The 13,851-nt window shown below is 37.0% G+C and overlaps 1 protein-coding gene across 4 annotated transcripts in view; it reads left to right on the top strand.

Moving 5' to 3' along the window:
- CNST (consortin, connexin sorting protein) overlaps positions 1–13,851 on the top strand; it is a 92,468-nt gene that overhangs the window by 42,747 nt on the left and 35,870 nt on the right. For all 4 annotated transcript variants that reach the window (XM_067555234.1, XM_067555231.1, XM_067555232.1 and 1 more), the window contains 5 exons: positions 2,669–2,699; positions 6,774–6,860; positions 7,409–7,523; positions 11,407–11,428; positions 11,613–11,709. In XM_067555234.1, the coding sequence (XP_067411335.1) occupies positions 2,669–2,699; positions 6,774–6,860; positions 7,409–7,523; positions 11,407–11,428; positions 11,613–11,709 (352 nt within the window). The remainder of the gene's footprint in view (positions 1–2,668; positions 2,700–6,773; positions 6,861–7,408; positions 7,524–11,406; positions 11,429–11,612; positions 11,710–13,851) is intronic.

Genomic DNA, 13,851 nt, shown 5'->3' with positions numbered 1-13,851 from the left:
TGTTGAGGCACCAACAATTTATGGACACTTCTTAATTTGGCCATAGCCATACTTTGTCAGTTGTCAGATACGAATAATACAAACCCTCAACATTGTTGAACATTGATTAAGTAATGTTTGTTAATCCTTTTTAAATTGTAAAGTTCTGTGTGACTGCTAAGTGTTATTTTTCTTTCTGAACTTTATGTGCTTCACTTTGATAAACAAAACACTTTTTATCCAGACCACTACAGGAAAGTTTGCACAGCTCTTGCGCACACTTCGCCTGTCTCTTACAAGTACAGTTAATACCTTACTGTCTCAAACTGAGAAGTTATGGATTGTAATGGGGAAACATGGGAAGGAAAGGCACATTTCAGTGAATAAATGTTGGCTTGTTTGCACCATGTGATTGCATTAGTCTAGTTTCCATTGCTGTTACAATCAGCTCTGGTCAGCTTCATAAAACTCTAAGCCACCAATTCAGAATCAGAACGTCTCTTTCAGCCCCAGCCTGAAAATATCCTCTGAGAAATCTAATAATTTGGCGTATGCCTTGAGTCTTCCTGACTAGTTACATGGACTGTAAAAGAACAGCATCTATACAGTTTTAAATGCAAGAGATTAGTCCCCTGTGACAGTTCTAAACAAATGGATCCCTTTACTTGATGAAAACAAAAATATTTGCTATGTCGTACACCTATCCTAGTGTGGCCTGTGGACTCTTTGTCTGGGAGTTCTCCTGCTCCTGAATACTTGCAGTTCTAGCTTTCCAGTACCAATTGAAAGTAAATTCATTGCTACATGGTCAGTAACATACCCATGTTAGTAAACTCTGCATATAAAAAACATACAATTTTAGGAACACTATATTGTTACTATATCGTGGTATTTATTTATTGCTTTGCATGTCCTTGTTTTGATATGGAAAGTTTCTAATGGTGTAACTCACTGATGAGCATGTATTATAGGTCCCCATCTGTGCAAATCTCCACAATTCATGAGTTGTTTCTGCTCTCAGCTGGGAAGATTTAGCTCTTTAGCCATAGCTGTAGCATCTCATGCTTTTGACTCTGGAGATCTTCACTTAAGTCCCCAGTGTGTTGGCCAAAATGACAGCCATCACAGTGGTATTTGGCTTCAATTTATAGGCTGGTTAAGTTTCAAGCATTTGAGATAAATCTACCTCTTCTTTTTCTTATTTCTTGCATTAATCCCATCAGATGTGGTCTGCTCTTTGAGTCCTCTTCCTCCAAAGCGCTCTGTTCAATGCCATGTCCTCTGTCATACTACATATTAACATATCTTCCTTTATGATATCCCCCCCACTTCTTCTTGGGTTCACCAGTCTCTCTTTTTTTTTTCTTTGGATTTTGTCTCAGGATTATGCTTTACATGACCAAAGTGCCTGAACTTGCACTCCCTCGTTTTTTGTTTATGGGTGTTACTTTGATTGTATTTCTAATTTACACATTCCTTATGTGGTCTTTCTTATTTATATCATTCACCTACCTCAACAGTTGCATTTCTGTGGAACAGATCATTTGCTCATGTTTCTTCTTTGTTGCCCAACACTTACCACCAGATATTAAAACTGAATGGACTAACGTTTTATAGACTTTTCCTTTTAATCTTACTGGTATTTTCCAGTCCCATGCTACCCCACTTATCTCTCTCCATTTGAGCCACATGTTTATTATTGTAGCTCTTATTTCATTCTCCATTTTCCTGGATTCTGGAACCCAGATACTTGAAACTTTGCATTTTCAATATTATCTGTCCCTCTAGTTTCAAGGATAGTTCTTCAGTGTTCACATGATCGAAATTACATACTATATACTCTGTTTTTCCTCTGCTTATTTGAGCCCATGTCTCGCCAACAGACTAATCTAACCTCTCTTAAACATTTTTATAAGATCTTCTGAAATATTACCTCAAATAATGAGCCTTCCTTGCATTTATATTTTCCCTTCATACTCTGTACCTGTCCCCATCTTTAAAGTTCTCTATCCAAAGATTGCTCGTGCCTGATAGGTCAGGGCACTGGCCCTTCAGAAAGAGTGTTCCCCATTTCACATTTTAGCAGACTGTGCTGTACCTTTACACAAGAATTCCCTCTCTGCAATGATTTTATTTCCTGCAGACCTGAGGAAATAATGTCTGATAAGAGAATTCAAACTCTCTGATCTGTTTGTCAGTAAAATGTGTTCCATCTAGACTGCCTTAATAAAACTCTTTGTTGTATAATCACTTAACCATAAAAACCAATTGGTTTAACAAGTCTAAAACCCAATTACCATTTGGGCTTATCAGTTTCTGTGAATATATGAAAAAAGGAGTTATACTTACTACTTGTATGGTTTTGTCAGTATTTATTGCTCCCTGTTCATTTGCGTAATCTCAAAGACCAAATATTCATCTGGAAAGTATAATTTTTAAATATATCTGTTTGTCTTAAAATGAATATGGATTTTTTTTTTTTATTGGGTTTTATTTTTATTTAGTTGATTTTCTTTTTAAAAACCTTTCCTGGGATAAGAACTTGTATGTCTGGTTTTAACATGGAGCAAATTTATATAAATGAAATATGAACTCTTGAAAATTAAGATATTATACATGCATGACTATAATAAAGAATCAGAGAATCATGATATTGAACATTATTTTCTTTTTCTTTGTTCCTTTTCAGATAGCTGAGGCCTATTTTCAGGAGGAGGAATGTATCCTTTCATTGATCAAAATTAACAATGCTCCATTTTGTAAAAAAGTAAAATGGCATCATAATCAAAATTTGAAAGGAAAACAGACTTTGATGGTTCACAGGCTGTGGATCAGGGGTAGGAAAAGGTGAACATGCCATCTTTTATACATGAGTGAGCCTACAATATGTACTTCCTGCTGTGCTTTCTCAGCCAGGTAGCTAGAGTACAAGTAAAGAAATAAATCCCCTTCCCAAAGCTGTACTGATTTAATTGGTAATGCCTGTGCAAAAACAAAAAAATAAGCAAAACAGTTATATGCTTCAAAGAAACCAACTGTTTACATGAGAAATCCTCTTCTGAGTATTAGGCATTAGGAATATGCCTTATCCAAATAGGATAATATATCCTAATTTATAAAAATACCACTGTGATGGTGGACCTTGGGTGTGTTCTACTGGTCTCTGGATTAGGATAACGGTAACCAGTGCACAGTATTGAAGGAGATCTTGGAGGTAACAAAATCTTGTAAAACAATAATAATGTGTGATTTTTACAACCCAAGCGTTTATTGGTCAAATGTCACTTTGGGATACCATTTATTTTAACAGTTTCTCAAACCGCAAACTGTTGCTTCTTGGAACAGCTAGTTCTGGGGCATACATGAAGAGAGGTTACTCTTGACCTGTTCCTAAGTAATACATGACTTGGTTCAAGAAGTAATTGTAGCTGAGCCAGTCATAGTGACTATAAAATAATCTAATTTAATTTCATCCTAGAAGGGATTGATCATGCTAAAACCTAATGCTGTGATGTTATACTTTAGGAAGGATAGTTTTCCAAAAAAATTGGAAACTCTTTAAAACCTAAAGACAAAAGCTAAGAAATGTAAATCCTTAGTATGAGTATGGAGGCTACTTAAGCATATCACATTACTCATAGAATTTATGCTTATCCTTAAACAAAAAAGGAAGCAGAAAGAGGGGTTAAAAATCATTATGGTTAAATGTCAAAATACAAGATTTTATTCAAACTCCAAAAAGTATTGTTCCAAAAATGGAAATCTAGCAAAAGTGATATTATGCTGTATTTAGAAAGGGATAGAGAATAATTCTGAAAATATTGTAAAGCTAATATTTAAAATGGAATGTATGTCACCACCTTGAGAATTACTTTTGATCATCCCATCTGAAAAAGGGATAAGAAAGAAAATAAATGAAAATGTAGAGGCATGGAATATATTTGTCAGTAGGTGAGATTAAAAGATTAGGGCTATTTAGTTTACAGAGAAGACATGACAGAGGTACGGTATAGAGAGAACCACTTAGGTGCTCATATTTAATACTAGAAGAATGGTTTCAACTGAAAAGCAATAAATTTAAAGCTAGCCAAAATAAATATGCTAGGTGAAATATGCTAGGTTCACTGCTAGGTGAACCTGTGGAATTCAGTGCTACAAGATATTGAGGCAAAGAATTTAGCATGATTCAAAACAGGATTAGAAATATCAATAGTAAGGGTATCTAAAATTATGCTAACTCTAATAAATATTTGCAAGAACTATCAGCTTTTGCAACCATTAACTCAGTGGAATTAGGAAAGAATTTAGCCCTGAATGTGCTCTTGTATAATTATTCATTATATGAATTTTAAACCTTCCTCTGAATAATCTGGTGTTAACAATTAGTGGAGACAGGATACTGGATTAAATGTGCCTGATCCAATAAAGCAATTGCTGTGTTCTGTGTTTTAATTTCTAACTACAAATATTTACAAGGCAAGGAATATTAACTCCTTTAGTACCGTTTGTTTACATGTTATGCTATATGTGTGTGTCCCATATGTGGAAACGGAGAGAAAAACTCTCAGGTAGGTTCGGTTTGGGATATGGGAGGTCGGCGAGACAGTGATGATTCTAGGGGTTTGCTTAATCAATAAACCCTTTATTTTGTAATAAACAATTCTCTCCTTATAATAAACAGTTCCATTTCTATAATAAACAGTTCCACAGCAAGCAATTGCACAGCAAACAGTGATGGCAAAGGGCAGGAGAACTCTGTGCACGAAAGGACAAAATGCGCCACCCAAGACTAGCGTTTCGTGATCTCTCTGGATCAACACATGGCTGCCAGAGTGTGACACTAGGGTGCCCGGTTTTGGAGTTCCCCAAAGAAGTTACAAGACAAACACAACAGAGAACAGTTAATCCATACTCACAAACATTATATACAGGTATACCATGTTGGCCAAATTCAGTTGCCGTTTGCTTTATATACTGCAGACGGCAGAGAGTCGCTTTGAGTGATCAGTTCGCAGCGAAGCAGGCTGGGGAAGATGCGTCAGCCCGCCGAACCGACATGACCAGGAGATATGCGGGGTGCCGAGTAGATTCAATTCCTCTCTGCTACCTGGGTTTGAACTTTTATAGTTTCCTGCGGTCAGCAGAGGCTAAGGCCCATTGGTTGCTATTTGCTGCATGACCTTCTAAGGTCATGGCTTGGAGTTTAGCCAACCAGGTGCTCATGACTTCCTGGGCAGGTATGGACCCAGCCAACCAGGTGATTACAATTTTCCCGGGCAGTTGCTGACCACGCACCAGCAGGTGAGGTCGCTTCATCCCCTTATAAGGAGACAGGTACGTGCGGCTCGTGCTGCTGAGTCAACCCTCCCTAGGCTGCCTCTTTATCCGCGTGAGGGGGGGCGGTGCACGTGGTGCTGCAGACGCCACTATGCGATTTTGTCTCCACACCATAGTTAGTAAAAAGAGCAAGTACTTCTTGTGTCTTTGTGTTAGTTACTGTTGTTTTATTTGGTATGAATAATGCACATGTTTTGTCTGTATATTCAGAAACTGATTCGCTCTGTTTTCATCTCCAGCATATTGTAGAATGGAATTTGAAATGGCTGAATGTGTAAACCACCTGGCAAGAGGTGGTTTATAATGGAATGATTGACTATTAGCTAACTTCATACTTCTTGGCAAGAGTAGAATTATAGGAAAGTATACAGCTTTTAGTACACACTCGTAGATATAATGAAGACCCTTTGGGGGGGAGGGGTCATTTCTACAGCGGGAATGGCAAGCATAATCTCAAAATATTTCACAAGAAATGAGGCAAAATGTTAACACCGTTTACCCAGTGATCTTGTTCATGAGAGGATCCCTTTTAAGACTCAAAAAGATGAAGGTGCTTAACTTTCATGGCATTGTCTCTGATATAAACCTATAAAACTTTGGGTCAAATTTTGCCATCGTTTTGGTTGCTCAGGAATTGTGTTTTATTTCTAGATAGATGCATATTTATATTGATATTTTTGCTTTACTTCTCATTTCCACACATCACACTTCAAAAATAGATTGTCTGAGGAGTAACTTCTGCTTGTGGCTTTTATCACCCTACTGCAGCTGTACAAACAAAGTATTAGAAGTCCTTGCCCTAAGAAGGGGAAATCAAAATGTGTGAGTCCTTTACAGTTATACCCTGTGTTTTGTCTAACAGTTTTTGATGCTATTTTGGAAGAGATAAATTACCTCGAAGCACTGCTTTATTATTATTAGTTAGGCTTCTGCAGTGTGCTTAGTGCTGTTCAAAACACAGAAGAAGATACAGTCTCTGTCCTAAGAAGTTTACAGTCTAGACAGACACAAAATGCACCTGATGTCTTTGGACATGGATGTTTCTGTCTTAGAGTGTAGTAATGTTTGCTCTGGCTTTTGGGGTGAATTGTTTTTATGTTTTTAATAAATAATTTTAACACACAAATGTATAACGTACCTGCACTTAAAAACTCATAGTTGATTAAATATACTTTTTCTGGGTTAAAGTTTGTAGGAAGAGATGATGATGTAATTAGAGAATCTTCCATGCTGCTTTTAGGACATTTTTTCAACTTTCAATTTTTATTTAGTTTAGTTTGATAATTCATTCAAGTCTATTAGAGTGCTGGCCATATAACTATGCGCATCCGTTTTGGTACTTGTATGTCAGGTTTCAGTCATAGACCTAGACGATGTCCTTTTGAACACAATACCAAATATAAGTATATCCCAGTATGTCAGTCAGTATCTGTATTTCTCTTTAACCTTCCATTCAGATGAGAAGGCAATGAAATTCATTCAGCTTGAACGACTATATCATGAGCAGCTACTTGCAAATCTTTCTTCCATTCAGGAGCAGTGGGGTAAGTACAGTGTGTTCTAATGTGATGGAGAGGAAAGCTATCTTCGATACAGCCTATGGAACTTCTTCTATCTTTCTAAATAATAAAACGTAAATTTTTCAAGTCAATACTGTGTTGCAAAATAAAAGTAGTTTTTTCACCAGAACCTTTCAGAGCCTGTTGTGAGAAAATTATTCTTTCCTTGGTTTTTTCTCTTGTCTTCTTTGTGAAGAAAAGGCACACTTAGGAATCATTCTTTATGTTGGTCAGTTTTATACTTTGAATGCTCTATTATGGTTCTTATATTCTTTGGTGAAATTAGCGTGACATTTATTTCATTATCTGAAAACAGTATAACTTGTTTTGTCATGATATTATGCTTTTTATCTAGACTCTTCTTCATAATTGTAGTGCATACACAGAACAGATTTGTTTTATTGATGAACAACAAAATTAGACTTAAACATATTTTACCATATACTAGTATGTTTGGTTTCCATGTTTTTATGACCAAGTAAATGTTCATTTTTTCTAGCTCTGCAGCTAAAATTATTTGTGGTTTAATTTAGAAACAAAGTGGAAAACAGCAGTGCCCAATACGGTTATGACTCTGAGGAATTCAGCTAAAGGACTTAACAATGAAGAGTTAGAAAGTCTTGCTAAAATTTGTACATCACATCAAGAGTAAGTATAGAAAACCCTATTACTTCAGCAGGTGTGAGTGTACTTGCTTTTTACTTGTATGGCAAATATTTGAAATGGATTCAAATACAGCCCCAAAAATATAAAATTGCAGCAATGTTGATTAAAATAGATCAAAATCAATTCACAGCTACAAGGCAGATGCTGTTCTTGACAGGATATGTTTGTTTTGATCTGTAGTAAGAATACTTTTTTTTAAATATAGTAACTTCTCAAACTCGATTAATATTGTTAAAAGAATTTGTACACACTCAAAGTATTACTTGGATAGTCTGGGAAGTTGAAGAGCTTATACTTTGATCACTTTACTGCCTTCTTTTGCTAAACCTGTGAGGATTCAGTTGGACAAAAATGTCCTTTAGTCCCCAAATATACAGGTATGGTCAATCATCTTGTGGTGAAAATCCTCATGTAAAGTGTAATACGATGCATTGTGTGCTAAGAAAATTACTATTCAACGTGAACCAAAACAGCAGATGAAAAGTGTGTAGTATAGAGATACTAGCTTCTACATTCTGATTTAGATATCTGATCATGTTCTGGTAAGACATAAACACAATTAATTCAAACATAAAAATCATGAATGAGAAGTACTTTAAAGGGTTAAAGTTCAAAGTTTGGTGCCTGCAGCACTAGAAGGCTGATGAAGCATGCTAAAGTGCACATGACTTGCACTTTAACCATAGCATAATTCCTGTCACCATTTGCATTTAGCAAGTCATTCAGAAAAGATTACAGTCATATCCATCAGTGTCCAACAGTTGGGTCCCTTACAAGCCAAGGTGTTTAGGGATGAGATTTAAGTAGAAAATTACTGTTTTTTTTTTCCTTTCTGTACAGCAGAGGAGCTGCCCTCATATTTTTGAGTTTATCTAGTGCTTTTGGAAAGGAATGCACTACAGGGACCCTCTTCATCCAAAGCAATTATGTTAATAATAAATAATAGTGATTAGCTTTATTTATTTATTTATTATAGAGTCATAGAAATGTAGGGCTGGAAGGGAGCTCGAGAAGTCATAAAATCCAGCCCTCTGCTCTGTAGCAGGACCAAGTGAACCTACACCATACCTGACAGGTGTTTCTCCAACCTGTTTTCAAAGACCTCCAGTGGTGGGGATTCCACAACCTGTCTTGGAAACCTATTCCAGTGCTTAACTATTTTTATTGTTAGAAAGTTTTTTTCCTAGTATCCAACCTAAAACTCCCTTGCTGCATATTGCAGTAGTCTAGCCTTGAGGTGACTGTCATGAATCACTGCACTGAGATTTGCTTTGGAAAGAAAAGATTGGGCAGTTGCAAATGAAGAAAGCCATCTAGGCTATCACTGAATGGTGATCATCCAGTAGTAACTGAAAATCTAACCAGATTCCAAGGTTCTAAAAGTGACTCTATGTGGCAGAGAGATGTGCTTAATCTGAGGAACAGGTATAATTTTTGCCATACTTCCCATTTGCTTTTTCCTGCTTTCTACTATCACTTCCGTTTTTGTCTGACTATAACTTCAGCCAGCTTGCTCTGATCCATGTGTCATTGAGGGCATAATTGATCTTGCAGAACTTTTATCACGGGTGTTGATGCATGAGAAGGAAAAAAAAACCTATCTTGACTGTCAAATCCTAGACTGTGGTTGCCTGGCCGACAGTCAGGAAAAAATCATTTCTTTACTTATAGTCTGAGCACATTGGATATGTAGCCACTGGGAAGCATAAACTTGCATCCCTGCTAGTGCAACAGAGGCAACTTTAGCACTGTGGCTGCAGTAGCAGCCTGCCACTGTTGTCTGATAATGAAAGATTCCTTTTCCCAAGTGCCTGTCAGGTTCCCTAATATACATCCTCATTACATACAGTCTTGGGATGTGCACTAGAATGGAGATTTGACCCATATATTTTACATGTATACACTGCATCTCCCTAGGAACAGAACAGTAGTCTTATTGTAAATAACTCTCTGTTTTCGCCTTGAAGTTTGTTCCATGTGTCCTTACTTTAGAGATTAAAATTCCAATATATCACATCTACTGTGTTCCCTTCTTCCACTAATCATGTAATTTGATCAAAGTTAGTAACCATGTTTATTTGGCATAACTTGTTCTTTAAGTATCCATGTTATCATTCTTGTTATCAGTATTCTCTGGATGTTCACAGAGTCTTTTAATAGTTATTCCGTATTTTTTCTAGGGATTGAAATTAGATTTACCTGGTGACAATAATCAAAATAATTTTTTTTCCATTTTTTTTAAAGATAGAGCTCTTTGAATATTTGAGCTACGTTTTTCTAATTGAGATAATAGATGTCATTGTTTTCCAGTAACTTATTTTATAATCCAAAATCATATACAGAACACTTTTTTGAGCTGTTTCTGCTTTGCATTTACAAAAATGTTTGTCTACTTCAAGGCATACTGTTAGGTTGAAATCTAAACCATTTTTAAAAAATGTGTTAAACATTGTTTCAGAGATTCCATGTGCCCCTGAAACCTCTTGCCAAGTGTTGTGGTTTTATAATAATTTTTAAAACAAATTCTGTCTCGTTTATCACTTTGTGAAAGGACAGCAACAGAGAACACCGATTATATAGGCTAAACTATGGAGCTGATTGTGTATCTAATGCCATAAAATACATAAGCCTGATTTTCAGTGGTATTGATCCACCTATGGGTCCCACTGACTTCAGTGGGAATGATGGATGCACATTTCTTCCAAAAATCTGAACCAGAATAAACTGGGGAGGTGGGAGGGAGTAATATTTTCTCAAATCTCTTCAGTTACAGTACATGTTACTTTTAATGCTAGTTAGTAAAACATTTTCAGACAGAAGTATGATTTTTGAAGTTGTTGGTATCCCTTTCAAAACTCGTTTTGGTGTCCCCAGGCCCTTTTAGAATCCCCCTACCCATGAGCCCCCCTACCCTAGACCTGGCAGGTGCTCACTTCTCCCCTCTTCCCCCCATCTGGGCCCCAGCAGGAGCTCACTGTCCTCCAACAGCCACAGAGGGTGGGAGGAGCTCGCTTGGTCTGTGCCCCCAGAAATTATTGGGGGGAGGGAGTAGTGCCCCTTCTTGCCTCCCCTTTGTGCACGCCCCTGCATGTTCACAAGAAGTTTAGAACATTTCTGATGTGTTGATTTTATCTTTTTAACTGCCTTCTCAATTATGTGCAGCAACATCCATAACAATTGGTAAGGCCCTACCAAATTCACAGCTGTGAAAAATGCATCACGGACCATGAAATCTGGTCTTTTGTGTACTTTTACCTTATGGTAGTCTTTCTCAAACTGGGGGTTCCAACCCAAAAGGAATCGCAAGGCTATTGTGCAGGGGTGGGAGGGATCACTCTATTGCCACCCTTACATCCCAGCTGTCTTCAGAACTAGGCAGTTGGAAAGTGGCAGATGCTGGCTGGGTGCCCAGCTCTGAAGGCAGCACCGCTGCCAGGAGCAGCACAGAAGTAAGGGTGGAATGGTATGGGAGCGAGGGTCGTCATGGGCTTTACATGTTTATATTTTGCTGTTTTTAATTATATATTCATGCTTTGTTGCTACATCATGAAATTTAAGATTTAAATATCTGAAACTGTCAAATTCAAGATTTTTAAAATGCTATGACCGTGAAATTTATGAAAATGGACCATGAATTTGGTAGGGCCTTAATAATTGGCCTTCTAATGATGTTAACATATGGTACAGCTCTGTACTTTAAACTATGCTAGTGCACTGATAGTATTTCAGTGTTGGAAATGTTCTCTGCTAATATTAGAGCACAGAAGGGACTAATATGATTTGTGCAGTAGTTATGATGACATTTATTTTGAAGAATATTGTTACTGAGAGTGGTTATTTATTCTTATTTTCTTTATTGCTGCAGGCCATTTGTGTCCAAACACAAGGTAAGAAATTGTTTCTCTTGGTGCTGCTTTACCAATTGAAAATATGAGTAAGGGTATTGTTTAGTGTGCTTAGACATACTTTTTATAGTTTGTTTGGAAATTGTGTGCAGCATAGACTTCTCCAATAATTGCAGTGTTTGAGTTAAAAATCAACAGTTACAGTAATTGCAGTCGTGTTTTACAGCTAGTAACTACTGAAAAGTCCTTGGGAGGCAATCGTTCTGTGCTATTAATGGGATTAGAAGATTTAAAAGAAAGAGGGGCTGCTGATTGTGATTCAGGTACGTATTGTATAGATTTTGTACATATTTTGAAATGTATTCCTCATCATATTGTGCAGCTGTTGGATTTGGAGTTGCAGCACCTGGGTTGGATTCCAAGAGGAGCAGAAATGAGAGGGGCACTGCACAGCATAAATAATGAATAGTTCTAAGTAGGGAATGCTCTTCATAATAATAACAACTTTAAAATAGCATTTTAATTTTTTTTTTTTTTTTTGTTATATCAGTTCATATAACATACAAAATGCTATTCTTAATAGGCACAAATGTCATACTAGTGCCAACCTTTCAGGAAAATTCCAATCATCTTCCAATATATAAAATGCCTGGCTAACAAAATATCTTGTTATAAATAGTCTAAGATGTGCCCATTAAATATAATTAATTATTTAAAGGATCCATTTCTTTGTTCTGACATGTAATGTACCAATTCTGTATAAAGCTGCATTTTCCATACCAGCAAAGAAAAACTTAAGCAGTGCATCTTTTGGGGTTTTAAAGAAGGAAAATGCCTCATTAATATTTGTTCATGATGGTAACTGGAAGCCTGTCTCATCTTCATTACCCCTTTCTGCAAGGGAATTGCTGTTCTGTATATGAGGGTAGCCCACATGGGGTACTTGTAGGGAAATGTAGAAGAAAGATCGTTTCTAAGCTATTTAACCCTGGAACATTTTTCGTCACTATAAACAAAGATTTTGCTTGTGCGTGAGGCAGAGGGTGAGGGTTAAAGTGGCCTAAATTCAGTGCTTGACATACCTGGATTATGGGAGGCAGTAATAGCTGATTAAGACAGACTTTTATTAAAAGACACCCTCCTCCTAAAGATATCTGCTAGTGTGGAGGCCAAGGACACATCTATTGCTTCCCAAAGAAATGTGCCAGCCTGGGGGTGGGGAGGAAGTTACATAAGCACTCTTCACAATATTACCAACCTCAGCATTCAAAAATCATTAGTTAGGCTGCAAAAAATCATGAGATTTTTAAACAACAATCTTATTTGGCTGGAATTTTTTCTGATAGTTTTCTCCTGGAAAATGCAGTTTTGTCCAAATGTAAATATTTTGAGGGAACATGTCAATTTTCACAAAATTTCTGAGGAAAGAAAGTCTAAATAAATTGTTTTGCCTGTCATTTAATTTTATTTGTTCTGATTTTTATATTATTATGCATTTTAATGTATAAATATTTTATGTTTTACTTTATCAAAACAAAACATTTTGATGGGTCTGAATTTAAATTTTTCAGAATTTCTGTTCTTCAGGAAATTTTTGTTTTATGTTCTGATTCAGAAAAAAAGCAAATTTAGAAATGTCAGAATTTCCTGTGGAACAGAAATTCTGTTTTCCAACCAGCACTAAACATAATACATTTTGGGTTCTTCTGATTTTTTTTTCTTGTTTTTAAACTTTTTTTTATGATGGAAAACTAATAGACTAGTTTTTTCTCACCTGTTAGTTTGCTTCTCTGCTCACAGGGAAAGGCTTCGACAGTGGGGAAAAGACTCTTGCTGAGATAGGCAGCGGAGAAAGGCTCCAGCAGCGGGGAGCTACCAAAGCTTTCCCCCACTGCCTCCTCACCTGCTGGAGCCTTTCGCTGCCACATGTAGCTACCCACCACAGTTTGGACTCAGCCTGCTTTTCACTGTAGCTTGTAGCTACATGTACCCTGCTCTTGCCGCTGCCAGTGCACACAAGGCCTTATAGTGTTGAATAAAAGTGTCCACATGGGAAGAACTTGTGAAATAGCTATTGTGCTTTCTATTCAGACCCTAGCTTATTTCCAATAGCTTCTCCTTCTAGACCAGCCCAAAGACTCCATTTAGCTATCATTTATAGAGTGGGGGGTAGGGGCATGTGTATGCGTATAAAAAATCTTAGTTATGTAATGTAGGTAAAATGTATACTGGGGTGACATCCTTGAAAGAAAATGCCATTTCTTCATTAATCTAAACCACACTTGGCTGGATTCCCCCATTACACGCACAAGGGAATGCAATTTGTGCCATTGAAGACAGCTGGCCCATGGATTCACCATTGTTTTCCCCCTTGGGATTCTTCCCAGGAAAGCAGCTTTAAACTCCAGCCAGGCCTCCATAAGAACCCAACTGACTGAGGATGGTGGGGGATGCTTAGACTCTCC

Source organism: Emydura macquarii, unplaced genomic scaffold (assembly GCF_026122565.2).
Source record: "Emydura macquarii macquarii isolate MOO-44397 ecotype Brisbane River unplaced genomic scaffold, CSIRO-AGI_Emac_v2 contig_1597, whole genome shotgun sequence".
Taxonomy (NCBI): domain Eukaryota; kingdom Metazoa; phylum Chordata; order Testudines; family Chelidae; genus Emydura; species Emydura macquarii.
This window is presented reverse-complemented; position numbering and strand designations above follow the sequence as displayed.